Source organism: Mus pahari, chromosome 1 (genome assembly GCF_900095145.1).
Source record: "Mus pahari chromosome 1, PAHARI_EIJ_v1.1, whole genome shotgun sequence".
In the NCBI taxonomy this organism is placed as follows: domain Eukaryota; kingdom Metazoa; phylum Chordata; class Mammalia; order Rodentia; family Muridae; genus Mus; species Mus pahari.
Window position 1 is genome coordinate 2332880 of NC_034590.1, and position 16655 is coordinate 2349534.

Consider the following 16655-nt stretch of genomic DNA (forward strand, 5'->3'; position numbering starts at 1 on the left):
CACATCCCTCTGAGTCCTCACATTGACCTCCAGCCCACAGGGTTTGGGGAATCCACAGACTGTGGCCATTCAAATGTGTTCCGGCACAACTCTACATGAAAAAATAAATATATATATATATATATATATTCTTTTCTGTTTGTTTTTAAAGAAGGAAAAAAAGGGAGAGGGGGATTTGTGTTTCCTGGGTGAGCAGCATGGATCCACACTGAGCTGCCCCTTATTGCCTTTGGAGAATCTCTGGGGGCTGCACTGTGAGTGCTCCCCGGGGAGCACAGTGAGCATGTCTGGTGGCCACTGGGGGATGGAGTGTGGCCAGGGAAACTTGTAAAAGAAAAGACAACCATACAGGGGGTGAAGGCTCTGCCTCAGCCCTGTCCCCAGGCTCCTCAAAGCCGCTGGCGTAGGGGGCAATGGCCTAGTTGTCCTAGAGGAGGATCCCATGGCTGGCCAGATCAGTAGCTCCAAGGCTCCAAGCTCCTGCGGCCGCTTGGAGAGAAGCCGGTAAAAAAGACCCTATAAACAGTCCTAGCTGTACAAATAGGGTTTCTCAAAGGAGTGGGTCTGGGTGCTAGCGGGTCCTGTCCATTCTGGGGCCCCAGGAAAATAATTTAAACTCTGTGAAAGTGCTCCTGGCAGCTGTGTGGAAGGGGGACTCGGAGGGGGATGTCCATGCTACCTGGAGCCAGTACACTGGGGACAGAGGAGCCCTGGAGTGTCAGGGAGTGGGGGAAGAAAGGGCTCACTTCGTTCCATAGTTCTCATGCAGGGGCTCCTGGGCCCCTCCCACCGACAGCTCCAGGCAGCTGGGTCCTAGGAATGGGCTCCTGTGGCCTGCAGGGTGGCAGGGAGCAGCCGAGGGGGGCCTGAGACTAGTGCCTGGAGTGCCGGAGTCCCTAAAGGAAGGTTGCAGGGCAGTGGGTGCGGGGCTGTGGCTGGCTGGTCTGTCACCCCTGCAACCAGAAGCCCACTGCCTGCCAGCCAGGGCGGTCTGGGGTGACCCAGGGACACTCAGAGCTCCTTCTTCTCCCTGCTGAAGAGCTCCGCAAACTTGCGCAGCTGTTCGCTGGCGGCCTGAGACTCCTCCTGCAGTCGTTGATTGTTCTGCCGCAGGCTGGCCACCTCCGATTGTAGCACCACCTTATCCTGCTTCTCCTGGGAGGGCAAAGGGCTGGGTTAGTAAGGGACGGTAAGGCAGACAGCTGAGGTGCACAGAACAGAAGCAGACCACAGCCACTGGATCCTGATAGGCCTGTCTGCAAGGGTTCAAATCCCAGCTCTGCTTCTCCAGATGAAACCCAGGGCAAGTTACCTCATGCTCTTAGTATGTAGCTCAGGCTGACCTCAGCCTCCCCGGTGCTAGGATCACAGGCGTGCACCCCACCACTGACAGGCTGAAGTAGTCATTTGATAGCCATACTCACTGTTCCCACCCCACCCCACCCCAACCTTCGGGATGGTTGCCGTCTTCACTTTCCTGGAAGAAAACAACCAAGCCCCAGCACAGCAAAGCAGCCTGTGCAGGCTCTGTGCTCCCGAGGTCATGGGACATCCTAGCGCAGGGAGTGCCAAGGCATTAAATATTGGGGTGGGATCTGAACTGGAGTCCAGCCTTGCATCACCTCAAATACATAAACAAGTAAAGCTCCCCCAGTCTTGCTTCTCCCCCTCTGCCCTGAGATGGGTGCATGGATGCCACAGACAGGTGCTTAGTATATGCCCTTCCACAAGGGGCTTTCTTCTTGTTACCATCTATCTATCTATCTATCTATCTATCTATCTATCTATCTATCTATCTATCTATCTATCTATCTATCTATCTATCTATCTATCTATCCATCCATCTATCTATCTATCTATCTATAAAATGTTTATTTATTATATGTAAGTACACTGTAGCTGTCTTCAGACACTCCAGAAGAGGGAGTCAGAGTTCGTTACAGATGGCTGTGAGCCACCATGTGGTTGCTGGGAATTGAACTGAGGACCTTTGGAAGAGCAGTCTGCACTCTTAACCGCTGAACCATCTCACCAGCCCCCTTTATTTATTTTTTGATCCTTTTGAGGCAGGGCTTCTGTGTATCCTAGGCCGTCCAGGCTGGCTTCAAACTAACAGAGGTCTGCCTGCCTCTGTCTCACAGCAATGAATGGGGAGGTTGAGGCAGGAGGATTAAGGCCTGGACTATTTCTCACTAAGTTAATATTGCATGGTAGTCGCTAGATATATCTACTAGTCATTTACCCATTTTAACTTATTTCCTTATTTATGCCCGCATGCGTGTGCAGAGGGGCATGTATCTGAAGAGGGCTCCAGGTGTCCTCTGTCACTCGTCACCTATTTCTTTGTCTCCCCCTTTACCTGTGCTTATGTTTTCTTGGCCAGGCTGGAAGCCAGCAAGCCTCTGTGACCCTCCTGCCTCTGCCCTGCTTAGAGCTGGGGTTCCAGGCACATGAGGCACTATGAGGCTTGACTCAAACTCTTTTTTTTTTTTTAGATTTATTTATTTATTTATTATTATATGTAAGTATACTGTAGTTGTCTTCAGATGCACCAGAAGAGGGCATCAGATCTGATCATGGGTGGTTGTGAGCCACCATGTGGTTGCTGGGAATTGAACTCAGGACCTTTGGAAGAGCAGTCAGTGCTCTTAACCACTGAGCCATCTCTCTAGCCCCCTTGACTCAAACTCTTAATTGGCTGCAGAGTCCCACATGCATGACTGTCCTATAATCTATACTGCCATTACTCCCTTGATGGCCACCATCTGCCTCCCATTTTTATTTGTAATTATTTAAAATTAAAGGCCTACCCTCATGCATCTCAGTAAGATTCAGTATGCAGCTGAGGATGGCTCTGGTCTCTGGTTCTCTTTCCTCCATGACCCGAAAGCTGGTCTACCATCATGCCCAGCTCAGGCAGCGAGGAAACCCAGAGCCTTGTGCACACTGGACAAACACTCTACTAACTGACCTGCACGCCGATTTCCTGTACCTTGCTTGACGTTTCAGTCCCCTGGTGATTATTTATATTCCAGAGCAGAGGGGCGAGGGGCAGGTGTGTGTGGGGGGGGGGGGAGGGAGAAAGTGCTGCCCAGCACAGGGGGAGAGGGGTAGGCAGGAGGCACACTGTGGGCCTCACCTTCTGCAGGTCCGTGTGCAGCTGCTTCAGCATCACCTCCAGCTGGTATACCTTGCCTGTCAGATCCAGGGGTGACTCCTCGCTGGAGAGACAAGGGATGGGGTCAGTCCTGACACTTCACACCTCAGAAAAGTGCTCTTACTCAAAAATTGAGAGAGACTTGGGGTACAGGCCCTCTGGTCTCTGGTCACTCCTCACCATCCTGAAAGCCCAGGGGTGTAAGGGGCCGATGAGCAGCTCTGTGGGGAAGGCGGAGGCAGGCTCCTGCCCCTGGACCCAGGCCGCCTGTGCACGTTGGCTGAGGAAGCACCAGGCCAGGCCACGGCTAGGTGGCAGCTGCCTTGAAATACGCATGTGCCCAGCAAGTTGGGGTATATGTGTGATTTTAGGAAGAACACTCAATGCCCAGGTTGTATGTAGTGAGCATTGCAGACTAAGCCCATCCCGAGCCCATAAGGTCCATGGTGGGCCAATGGACAACTGACAACAGCGCCATCAATGACGATGACAATGATGATGACACACTTCGTTACAGCCCAACAGAATGTCCAGCCCTCTGTGGCCTGTAAAGGTGCCACTCAGCTGCTACGGAACAGGACGCCCAGGCTGACGCAGGCATGCTGCTCACCCAGGCGCTGGGGCTGGGACCCGCTGCCTGGCTTTTAGCTGTGGAGACGCTCTCGGCCCCAGGTCTGCCTGGCATTTTGCAAGCAGATGGCACCTCTCTGCATGGAGGTCTGGGAAAGGGCTGGGGTGAGGCTGCTGGGTCCTCCCACCTCTCCTCTTTTCCTCCCCTTCCTGGTCCTCATCTTAGGGAGCTATGAGTACGGAGGGAGGTGGGAGGGTAAAACCCAGGAGAGGGCCCCAGGGCCACAGATCCCCAAAGCCTTTAACCAGAGCACCTGTGTTCTGTAACTTCAGAGGTTCACACTTCTGATTCGAGTCAAGACCTAAGACTAACGAGGCAGTGAAGGGAGATATATATTATACATACACACACATACACATATCCCTTCACTGCCTAGTTGGTCTTTATATATAATCTCACAATTTTCCTCAGAAAAGGCTTTCAGTAACCACTAAGTGGCAAGTGGCAAGCAGAACTTCGTGGGAAGTACACACAGATGCTGCGAGTGCCCTGGTAACCCTTATGCAGGCAGCAAGGCCCTTGAAGCTTTCTCTCTCTGCTGGGTGACAATACTCAGACTCAGTGAATCCAGTCAGGGGAGCTGGGGTGAGATGCTCAAGTGGCCTGTCTACTTGTCCTCTCTCTTGAGTGTGGAGCGTCATCTCAGCACCCAAAGGAGGCTGAGGTTGTCTGTATGTGCCCAGAAGTGCAGAGAGGGTGGAGGGCAAGTCTGCATCATTAGAGGATCCACCAAAGAGGGATCAAGCTGCAGACGGACGGATGGAAATGGGTGACAGCTAGGAGGCTGGGGGGACGCTCTGGGGGAATGGCTCAAAGTTGGAAGTATGAGACCAGATGTCCTGGCCATCTTGGGTGATCTGCAGTGCCTGCCCACTCCTGTCTTGTGCACATGTGCTGCCTGCTGAGCTCCGGAGGTGATGGAGCCCAGTGTTTCCAGGGAAACTCACCTCATGGTGGGAGTGGCTCTTGGAGTCTGGGGGCCCCGCTCCAGGCTCAGATGGCTGTGCACAGGGCTGTGTGCAGGAGGGATCTCTGGGCTCAGGGCTGGGTCGTTCAGAGAGAAGAGTGACACAGCTCTTTGCACTGTCAGGGAGAAGCAGAAAGGGAGTCATTTTTTCCAGGCCTCTGCCAACCAAGTGCTGGGATTAAAGGTGTGCACCACCACTGCCCAGCGGATCTGAAGATTTTTTTTTTTTCCGAGACAGGGTTTCTCTGTGTAGCCCTGGCTGTCCTGGAACTCACTCTGTAGACCAGGCTGGCCTTCAACTCAGAAATTCACCTGCCTCTGCCTCCCAAATGCTGGGATTAAAGGCGTGCACCACCACGCTCAGCGGATCTGAAGATTTTAAACAAGATTTTGCTATGGAGCTCAAGCAGACCCCTGAGACTCGGAGAGTCTGTGTTTTTCCTGGCTCTCAGGAGCTGAATATCTAAAATTCTTCAGAACAAGAACTAATAGGGCTCATATTACAGTATGAATATATCATATCTATTCTAGGCAGGGGCTCTACCACTGAGCCACACCCCCAGCCCCTTACTGGGGGACTCTAGGCAGGGGCTCTACTGCTGCTCATTTCTCCACTGCCATGGTTCATAAGCACTTTAACAAGTACAAGTTCATCTAATACTCAAAACTTGCGAGGCAGAGAGATTTTACAGATGAGCAACTGAGGCATGAGGGGTTAATGGCTTGTCACAAAACTCCTCACAGGCAAAGCTGGAGATCACACGTAGGCGGCAGTCTCCGGTTTCCTTGTCAACCCATTTGGTACTTCCTATGTTGGGAGCCAGCCAGCTGAGCTCCTAGTTTTTAGATCTGGTCCTGCCCCCATGGCTTACCCTCCCTCTCCAAGTCAGGAATCCAAGAGATGCTTGGCCTGACCCTGCACTGCAATGGGGATGCCAGGGCGAGCCTGACACTCTTGGGGCTACTGCTAGATGGCAGAACATGTGGGACACAAACACAGAAGTCCTATTTTAATTAAAATCATTCCTGCTTTTCTACTATGGTTCTTTGGATAGAGGTCAGCATAAAAAAATGCCCACCTAGTCCACACATGCCATGTGATGATGCCCACCTAGTCCACACATGCCATGTGATGATGCCCACCTAGTCCACACATGCCATGTGATGATGCCCACCTAGTCCACACATGCCATGTGATGATGCCCACCTAGTCCACACATGCCATGTGATGATGCCCACCTAGTCCACACATGCCATGTGATGATGGTACTCTAGGTTGGGCTGAGAGGGTGGGTGTTCAGAATTACAAAAAACTTAACATGGCTGGGCCAGGTCGGGGTGGTGCTACAGCCCTGAAATTCCAGTACTGGAGGGGCTGAGGCAGGAGGACCACAAATTTGAGGCCAGGCTGGGGAATTCTGAGCTGGGCACAGTGCATAAACCTATAATCCTAGTACTCAGTAGATGAACCTGGAAGGAGTTCAAGGCCAGCCTGAGCTATATGGTGAGTTTGAGAGTAATCTGGGCTATACAATACCTGTCTAAACCAGACAGATAGGCCAACCAACGCACGATCATATAGCTGCAGATGGTGGTCCACACCTTTAATCCCAGCACTCAGGAGGAAGCAGAGGCAGGTAGAATTCCAAGTGTGAGGCCAGCCTGGTGTACAGAGTGAGTTCTAGGACAGCCAGGGCTACACAGAGACAAAAAAAAAAAAAAAAAAACAAAGCAAACCAAACAACCCACTCCCCCAAACCAAACCAACCCCCAAATCAAAACAAAACAACAAAAAAAACCCCAACACAATCAATAAACCAATCCAAAACTAACCCAACCCAAGCCAACTCTCCCCTGCAAACCAAAGCTGAGACAACCCAGGGTCCTGCACATGAGCGCTTCACCCCTGTGCTCTCCACCAGCTCCCCAGTTCCCCAGTTCCCAGTCTGAGGAGGCACAGCCATTGGCTGAGGGTCCTGCAAACAGGAAGCGGTAAAGGCTTCCTCCAGGGAAGGTGTGTCTTTCTTCTGTCCTGTTGGCGGAGGTGGGGATATGGTGGCCAGAGCGCTAACAGGCATCTCGGACAGACAGGGCGAGGCCTATAGACAGCAGGGTGGGTTGTGGGGACTCTGGGCCCTACTCAGTTCACTGAGTTTAGAATTCTCACCTGTAGTTTGACTGTTCAACCAGGACTTTTTTTGTTTGAGACAGGGTCTTTCTACACAGTCCTGACTGTCTTGGAACTTGCTACATAGACCAGGCTGGCCTGCCTGGGGTTTGTTTGCTTTGCTTTTTTGAGATGGGTCTCATGCAGCCTTCGGGGGCACTGTTTGTGTGGGGCTTGCTCTGGGCCCATTTTTCACACAACAGGCAGCTGGTGAGGGATCTCCTTCTGTGGACCAAGTAGCAGGTGATCAAAAGAGGTCACCTGCGTGGGCTGTGTGGTCAGCAGATGACAACGAAAGGCTTTAACTTTGTTCTCCGTGACTCGGGAACACAGGCGTGAGGTCCAGCAAAGCCACAGACCCTCCAGTCATCTCCTGGGAAGAGATAACCACTGAGGATCAGGAGCGGCTGGGTGGAGGCTACCCACCTTCGTAGGCCTTGGCAGCATTCACCAGGCTGGACCACTCAAGACCAGCGGCTGTGTCCGGTAGCGGCATCATCCCGGGGTCGAGTCGTCTCAGGGGCCGGTCCCGTCCGTCCGCCAGGGAGAGCTCTGAGGCTGAGATGGCAGCTATGTGGGAAGGTGGAGACGGGGAGGCGGCTGAGCACGCAGTCAGTGTGGAGGGACAGGGCACCGGCGCTGGGGGCTGGGTGTCCATGTGGGCGGCTTTCTATATATGGGACCAGGGAGGTCCTGCTGAGGTGACCTTAAAGCAAAGCTCTGCAATGGTAGGTGGGTAGGTGCCAGGGAGAGGCTGGGGAGAAAAGCGTTCTCCTGGAACAGTCCCAGAGGTTTGTGGAACACCGAGGAGGCCCTGGGTGAGCCAGGGAAATGATAAGCCTGGTGGTCACTACCTGAAGTGTTGTGGTCCCTCCTGAAGAGGTGTGCAGCCACCTCTGGGATGTATATCAGGCTATCTGGCTGTCCCCACAGCAATGCAGTACAATGATGTCCTGACAATTCCCTGGCAGACCTCGTCAGGACTTATGGCCCATCAAAGGCTGTGTAGTAACCGCCAAAGTTGTTCTTGAAGCGAACACCCAGAACCCTGGTATTTTGAGGTGTGTCTGTAAGGCCTGATAGACAGAGGCTACCAGGCCTTGTGCTTAAGGTGTTCCTAGTCCAAAGGAGAAGACACCCAGAGTGGACGAGGCAGTCAGGGGAGAGGGGGCAGAGTGGTCAGGCATGGTGGATGGGAGAGCCTGAGACGGTCGTCTGACAGGCTGAAGGGAGGGATGCTGGTCGAGAGTGTGGCAGAGGTGGAGTCTTCTTTTGGCATTATGTTGGGTATGTCCTGTGTATCAGGCCCTATCTAGGAGCTGGCAGGGCGATCGAGGCTGAGAGTAGAGGCAAGAGACAAAGGTAAGCTTGGGTAGCATGGGGACAGCCCTAAGGGATGGCGGGGATGCTGTCAGCAGGGCAGGGAGTTCAGCCTGGAGCACAGGGAGATGTGCGAGGACGATCGGTAGCTGTCTCGGGCCAGAAGGCAGAGCATAGCTGTGTGTGGAGTGGCCTGCGGAAGGGCTCACAGCCTCGGAGTACCAGGGCAGGGGCACAGGTACAAGGTCGGGGTGCCATGGGACGGCTGAACAACTGTTAGCTTTTGGAGGCAAGGTTTCACTAGACTAAGCTGGCCTCAAACTCACTGTGTAGCTGAGGCTGACCTTGAACTCTGGGTCTTCCTGCTCTCACCTCCTAAGCGTTAGATCAGAGGCGTGCTCCCCCATACGGGGCTACTGCAGGACGATTTTTAAGGGACAGATGGCTACTTCAAGAGAACCCAGAGTCCCCTTTATCCCATCCTCCACATGTGTGAGATACAGGGGCTTCACATCTAGAAGATGTGGGGACACCACCTCCTAACTGAAACCCTTGGCACAGAACACATCTGGAGTTTAGAAAACAAGGGGCTGCCGTACACTTTCTAACACCCTAAAGGCCGAGCAGCGCCCGATCCAGCAGTGACCAGCACACACCAGCAGTGAGGCTACTTGCCACTCCTACCAGGATGGGTATGGAAGGTAGCTAGGAGTGATGGCTCCGGCCTAAAATCCCAGCACTCTGCATTCAGGAAGCAGAGGCCGGCAGAGCTCTGTGAGTTCCAGATCAGCCAGGTCGACACACTCAAACAAAGGCCCCAAATGAAAAACCAGCCCCCAGTGTATCTGCGTGGGCTGTGCCCCCAGTGAGCTCGGGGTACTTGTAGCCACGGCCTGTCAGGGCACGAGGAGGGCTCACGGAGCACATCTGTGTGGCCCTGGCTACTTTGCCGGTCCTTCTTCCTTAGTTGAGATGGGTCTTGCTAGGATTCTAGGCTGGCCTCAAACTCATGACCCCCCACCTCCAGGGGCTAGAATCTGTGACCCGTGTCAGGAGACGCTGCTCCAGTGGCCCACTTACGGGGCCAGATGCAACAGAAGTGTGGATGGATCTCACTAAGCATGGCATGTCTGGGGAAGTCAGGTCACTAAGTAAATGTTCAGGAAATGAGACGCCTAGCTGGGAGCAGGGAGGATGAGAAGGCACAGTCGCTGAGAAGCTGAGGATGCCAACACCTGTCCTTGGGCGTGGGGTGTGTGTGAGGGGGCTGACTGTGTCTGGTCTCAGGTGACCCAGCATGTGGCCAGTAATATTCGCTCCTTGAGGTTCCCTGGAGCACCTGTGCACCCTGACCTCCCTCACAAGGCCTGACCACATCTGACCACCAGGTGCCTCCCAGCTGCAGTGTGCCCCACTTCCTAGCCCCAGGGGGACCTGCAGCCCCCAGGTGCCCAGGCTCACATTTCTTCTCTGGGAAGCCATTGCCAGTGGCTGCAGTGGTGCTGGGTGCCCCGCTGGCTGGGTGGGTGTGCTGGTGCTGGCGGCGGGCGGGCAGTGTGCTGGAGGGGAAGGTGCAGGTGCTGGTGAAGAGCACATCGCTGGGCAGGCCGGGCTCCAGGCTGGCAGGGCTGGCAAAGGTGGGCTCCCGGCGCCCGCTACATAGGCTCTCATCTGACAATGTCCGCTGCAGGCTCTTCTGCGGGGACTGCTGCCAAGACAGGGTAGGACAAGGAACTGGCACGCTGGGCTCTGTCCTGGGCCTCAGGGGCTTTTTGGCAAGTTCTTGTCTACCCAGCATCCATGTCTGTACTCTTACTGGTCAAAGCTTCCCCAAGGGCTCCCAAGCCCTGACCTGTGCCCGTGGCTCCTGAGCCTATCGTCCAACAGTAAACTTATACAAGCACTTCATCACTGAATTCGTACATGCCTTTTCTTTTCAGTTATGGTCTCAGGTAACCATGTAACCCAGGCTGGTCTAGATCATGAGATCCTCCTGTTTCAGTCTCCTGCAGGTTACAGGTGTGTACCCAGTGAAGGGCTGTCTTGGTTCCCATAGACTGCCGGCCTGATGATGAGGGGCAGGCGGGGCAATGGAGGGCACAGCACCTGCCACTGTGGCCTCACTGCTTTCGGGGAATGAGAGCCTACGTTGTCTCTGGGAGCTCTTTCTGCTTCTGGCTGTGGTCTGAAGAGGGGTAGGACCATTTTCTTTTGGGGCTCTGGGTGAAAGACATGAGATCCATGGTTACCAGGCCCTTCCCTAGCTGGCTTGAGTCCTGGCTCTGTCCCTAATTAATGAGAGACCCCTCCTTGCACCCCACAACAGGGCCGGCAGACACCAAAGGCTGGAAGCACGGCAGAGAGCATCACCCCCTCCCAACTTGCCCTAGGCTGCGGCCACACGCACCCCCGTGTCCCGATCCTGCTCTGGCCCCAGGTTGTCCATGATGATGAGCTTCTTTAGGTCATCCTCGATGGTTGACTTGTAGTTCTTCCGTGGGGACCGGAGGTCTCGCAGGGATGCCCTCAACCGTGGCTGACCAAAGACGTTTTTTGCGTTGGTGTCCACCTGCCTGTCATGAGAACACTGGAGTCAGAGGGCTGTGAACCTGCTCTGACTGGGCCACCACAGAGAGCGGTGGTACAGCAGGCAGGGGCTTGTTCTGATATGGTTAGGGAGAGGAACGGAAACTGGAAGTATTCTTCTGAGGGGTGAAATCTAGGAGGAGGGGGAGACAAGGGAGGAATCCACCCAGAAGAACATTCCAGAAGAGTAAGTGAGTGTTGAGGCCGCGAGGTGGTGACTGCCGGTGAGGAGCCAGGGACAGACTGTGAGACTACAGGCTTAAGAGCCACTCTGCGGATTTGGGATGGGACCCTGGGGGTTGAGCTGATGGCTGGCCAGTCTTAGGTCCTGTAGTGTGTGTAAAGAGGATGGGTAGGCAGCAGGGCTCCTGAGACCTGGGCGGGGGGGGGGGGGAGGTGAGCAGGTCCCTGACAAGAATGATGGGGTACCCCAGAAGCCATCATCCCCTTCTTTAGCAACTCTGGTGTTTCCTGTCCTGTCACATGGGTAACGCCCCCATACCACAGGGGCCTGAGGCCAACCTGCTGCTACCCTAGGCGTGGCCTTCTGACCCAGAGGGCGGTGGGAAGCGGGGCTCACTGTCTTCTTTACTCTATGCCATGCTGACCCACAGCTCTGTCTCCGTCCATAGCTTTCCAGAACTACCTCTGGGGTCACTGGGCCACAGTGGACTGGGGTCGGAAAGGGATCCCAGGAAAGGACAGGCCTGACATCTCAGTCACGGCCCTGCTTGCTTCCGCCATGGGCTCTCAGACAAATCCCCTTACGTCTGTGATAGTCTGAATGAGAATGGCCCCAAGAGGTTCATACTAGGTCCTCAGCTGATGAACTATTTGGAAAGGATTAGGACCTGTGTCACTGGGGGTAGGCTTGGAGATTTCAAAAGAGTCTCCATTCCCAGTGTTTTTCTGACTAGTGGTCGTGTCTCAAGACGTAAGCTCTCAGCACCACACCAGTACCAGGCCTGCCTATCTGCTGTCACGATTCCCACCAATGTGGTCATGGACTTTAACCCTCTGAAACTGTAGGCCCCAAATAAATACTTTCTTTATAAGCTGCCTTGGTCACACAGTCTCTTCACACAAACACATGTACACACATAGAAACACACAGATACATGAACATACACGTGCACACACACACACCCAACCAAGCAAACAAAAGCCAAGAATGCGACTCCCATAAACACAGGCTTGGTTTGTTTGTTTGGTTGGTTTTTTTGTTTGTTTTTTCCTTTTTTGAGACAGGGTCTCTCTCTGTAGCCCTGGATATTCTGGAACTTTCTGTGTAGCCTTGCTGGCCTTGAACATGTAAAGACCCAATTTCCCCTGTCTCCAGAGTGCTAGGATTAAAAGCACACACCACTATACCTAACTTATTTTAAATTTTAATGTTATGTGTATGTATGTTTTGCCTATATGTATTTCTGTGCACTGTACTTGTGTGCCTGGTACCTATAAAGGCTGGAATTGTTGGCCCTCTGGAAAAGCAGCCAGTGCTCTTAAGCACTGAGCCATCTCCCCAGCCCTTATCTTAATTAGTTAATTTCTCTGTGAATATGGGATCAAACCCAGGGCCTCTTGCGTGCTAGGCATGTACTCTACTACCAACACTACACCTCAGCTGGCTCCCCTAACCCCTGCTTTTCCTTTGTTCTTCTGCTTGGCTCTTCTGTTAAGTGGCTCAGGCCTGCCTCAGTCTCCTGATTGTTTGGGTGAGAGGCATGAGTCACCATGCCCGACTCTGACTGTCATGTTTATATTGCAGATGGACTGACAATGAAAGACGATTATGATATTGTGAAACACGCCCATATTTGAGTTAGGAAACAGACTTTGCTTACAGAACACGGTTTCTGGGAGGTGTGGGGCCTGATGGGCGCCTCTGGGGAGCAGCAGCTGCACTGCGTGGTGGAGAGGTGAGGTTCTCCCTTCTGAGCTGTGAGCCTATTTTACCACGAGCATGTGTCACGACAGCACTCATCATAAGCAGCCTGGCGCCTGGCCTTCACCATTTGTTACTGGAGAAAGAAAGAACCCCTGAGCCCAGAAAAGAAGTGAGATGTTCCGGGCTGCGGGGGTCTCTAGAGTCTGCGTCTTTTTTCTGTATCTCAGTGGCTGCTCTTGCAATTTTCACAAAGGCAGGCAGAGAGGGGAGTGGGTTTTCTGCCTAAATCACCCTGCAGGCCTAGGGCGTGCTGTCTCTGTCCCTTACGAGGGAGGAATTACCTGGGCAAATTAAAAGTCTACAGTTGGGAGGAGAGCAGGTTACCCTGTACCCCATATGGTGGCAGTCTCAAACAACAGTAATGAAAGACTGGGGGGTGGGGTGGAGATGAGGCGCTTGCTTTAGAGATGGCGTAGTTCAGAGAAGCTGCTGCCCTCTGTAGGACCAGGCTTGGCTTCCAGCACACGCACACGCACATGCACACGCACAGCGGCTCACGGCCACCTGTAACTCCTATGCTCCTGAATTCTGCAGGCGTCAGGCATGCAAGTGGGGCACCGAGGGGCGTGGTGTCAGTGTGGCTGCACGCTGGAGGACAGGTTCAAGCATGGCTATGGCAACTTGAACTGTGTTCCCTGCCACACAGCCACCTGCCTAGCTGTGAGATAGTGCCAGTCTTTCCGCTGGATCAGCCTTGGAGGTGGAGGAACCAAGGGCGTAGGAGCTTACAGCCGAGAAGGCTGCCACGTTCTGGCCCCGTGCTCTGGCATAGAGTGGCCTTCACCAGTCACCCTGTGCTCGCAGACTTGAGATGACCCTGAAAGCCCTCACAGCACCCCTGAGTAGGAACTACCACCACCCCATTTTAGAGACGACCCCGAGGTGCAGCCAATGGTGGGCCCCCATCCCTTGCCATCCCTCTGGTGGCAGAGTGAAGGAAGAGCGGTTGGTCAGAGCCAGCGTGGTGCCCCTGTTGTGGCAGATGCTTAGGCCCTACAACACAGGGCCTATTTCTCTCTAGCTCATCGTCGTTCACCAACAAGCAGTGCGTGCCTCAACACAGGGCGTTGGTTTCCCCCAGGATGTTTCTCTCATAAGAGAAGCATGCCATCTTGTATGTGGTCCCCATGCTTGAGTCTGAGAGATAAGATGCCCTTGGTTTGAGTCTTGAATTTGCTGGGCCTTGTCTCGTTGGGGACCTTGGTGTCTTTGGTGTCTTTGGGAAATGGGGCAAGAAGGCCCCTCTTGTGGGGTTGCCAGGAGGTGTGGGGGCTAGGTAGCAAAGCCTGGCTGGCAGGTCATGTTCCTTGTGCTGGCTACAGAGCAGGATCCTGTGGGCCTTCATGCTTTACAGAGGCCTGTGGGTTGTTAGAGACCAGTAGCCAGGGTCTGTGAAAAGGGAGGTGAAGACACTGAATAGGCTCCTTAAGTTCTCTGGTGAGCTTGTGGAGGAAAACTCCAAGACTGGCAGAGTGACGGATGCTGTGACCAAGCATCCCAGCGGAGAGACTCCGATTCTCCCGCCTCTAGGACGCAGGCCCCACCATGCCTGTGACAGGCTGGCAAGGCAAGGTCTCTACTACCAAGCCTGACCTCTAGCAACAGTGTGTCATATTTCAGTGACAGTTTGTCTGAACTCAAGGAATTTAGCCAGGAGTCAAAAATAGTGTTTTCTGACAAACTGGGTTAGACGACTCAAGAGTTTCTCTCTAGGTGACAAGGTCATGACCTTGAGATGCTCGGGGGTGTTGAGTCAAAAGCTCCACGGCCGGGATGCACTCAGCAGAGAAGACCTTGCTTAGGGTGCACAAGGGCCTGGGTTTGAACTCTGGAAAATAAAACATGGCCCCGCCCCGCCCCGCAACTTTATAAGTCAGGCCTGGAGAGGTGGCTTAGCAGTTAAGAAAAATTTCTGCTCTTGCAGAGCACCCAAGTTCAGTTTCCAGCACCCATAGGGTGGCTCAGAACTGCCTGTAACTCTAGTTTAGGGGATCAAACACCCTCTTCTGGTCTTTATGTGCACCAGGCATGCACAAAGTACACATAGACTAATACAGGCAAGCACTCATACACGTAAAATAGATAAATCTTAAAATATAAAGCACTTAGTCAGCCTCTTATATTTTATATTTTAACAAATATATCTGTAGCCAGACATGGTGGCACACACTACAGCCCTAGGACTCCAGAAACAGAGGCAGGGCAAGTTTCTGTCTCAGAGGACCAGACCTGGGGAGGCAGCTCAGAGAACAGAACACTTGCCTAGTGCTTACAAGGCCCTGGGTTCCACTGTCAGCATCAGGGGGAGAAAACGTGCGTGAGTGTGTGCGCATGTGTGTGTGTGTGTGTGTTGTGTGTGAGAGATCTAGATCACAGGTAGAGAGCTCATCTAGCATGTGTACAATACTAGGTTGAATAAGAAAAGAAGCCAGCGTGAATGCGATCCCACCGGGAAACAGGGCCTCGGGGAGATCACCAAGTGGAAATGGGTGGATGATAATCTGATAAAACCCGAGGCGAGAGGACCACGGCCCCACCAGCGGGAAAGGCCCTAAGAAGGTGAGCCGCATGCTGCCAAGTGAAGCAGCTCCTCCTTAACGCAGAGGGCACTAGAGAGGGCCCTGGGACAGACTCTCTCCCTAACAGCCACCAGTGGGAGACCCTGCCGAGCCCTCCAGAACTGTGACATCTGTTTGTACAGTGTCAGTTTGTGTCCCTCAGTACAATGGGCCTACAGAGCCACACACAGCAGGTGAGGTGGGTGGGAGCTCCAGGCAGAGGACGTGATGCCCATGAGGAGGGGACACGAGGAGCCACAGGATGTAAGAGCAGACGAGGCTCTGCAGGGTTTGACCTTCTGACTGCATTGAAAAGCGGGGTGTGTATGTGTGTGTGTATGTGTGTGTGTGTGTGTGTGTGTGTGTGATCTTGCTTACTGGAGGTGTAGAATCAAGTGAGATCCATAGCTAGTCCATTTACTGACCAAGGTACCTCAGTGTGTGCGAGGCAGGTCACAAGTGCCTCGTGACCGAGGACAGTGGCACCTGTCTTCCAGTGGGAGAAATGTGAAATAGATCACAGTGAAGGGACTCACACTGACAGTGGAGACTTGCCTATCTAGGCTGGAAAGGCTTGTCTGAGCAGGTGGCATTAGCCTGAGACTACCTGGAATGAGACTGTCCCAGGACATTTAGAGGCAGTGAAAAGGCCCTGGGATGGCATTGGCATGTATCAAGTTTGAAGCTCAGCATAGCTGGAGCAGAGTGAAGGATGGAGGTATGAGACGGATCAGGCAGGATCTGGCAGGAGTCTGTACAGCAGGGTGGTACACAGAGCATGGTACAGAGCATGCCCAGTGCGTCTGTAACCCTGGGGTGGGGTGGCTGGAGACTGACTGTAAGGAGAGCAAATGACCAAATTCTAGTTTTCAGAGTTCCCTCTGGCTGTCAGTGAGACATATGAACTGGATTCTCAGAGCCTGCTAACACCTCCCGGGACCATTTTCTGTCTCCTGGTGCTCTTCTCCCCCCAAGCTCTGTGTCACCCACAGATTTAAACAGCACCATCCAGGTCAGAAAAGAAGGTGTTGAGAGGAACAGATGGAGGGAGCCAGAAACTCCTCAACCAATGGAGTTGTTGTGAGCCTTCAACAAATGAATGCATTTAGAAAAGGCTAGAGAGATGGGAAAGGTGCTTGCTGCCAAACTGGAGGACCTTACTTTGACTCCTGGGACACACATGGAAGAAGGAGAGAACTGCCCTAGGATCCTAGGCAGGGGCTCTGCCACTGAGCCACGCCCCCAGCCCCTCACTGGGGGATTCTAGGCAGGGGCTCTGCCACTGAGCCACGCCCCCAGCCCCTCACTGGGGGATTCTAGG

At 53.5% G+C, this 16655-nt stretch overlaps 1 protein-coding gene across 3 annotated transcripts in view; it reads right to left on the reverse strand.

The window, feature by feature from the left end:
- Sipa1l3 (signal induced proliferation associated 1 like 3) overlaps positions 1–16655 on the reverse strand; it is a 199111-nt gene continuing 182456 nt past the window's right edge. For 2 of the 3 annotated variants that reach the window (XM_021197937.2, XM_029537198.1), the window contains exons 17-22: positions 10650–10815; positions 9704–9950; positions 7349–7492; positions 4736–4871; positions 3140–3221; positions 1–1155 (exon numbers count right to left, since the gene is read on the reverse strand). In XM_021197937.2, coding sequence (XP_021053596.1) covers positions 1012–1155; positions 3140–3221; positions 4736–4871; positions 7349–7492; positions 9704–9950; positions 10650–10815 — 919 coding nt within the window. In that variant the 3' untranslated portion in view covers positions 1–1011. The remainder of the gene's footprint in view (positions 1156–3139; positions 3222–4735; positions 4872–7348; positions 7493–9703; positions 9951–10649; positions 10816–16655) is intronic. The other variant, XM_029537203.1, reaches the window with a different exon arrangement.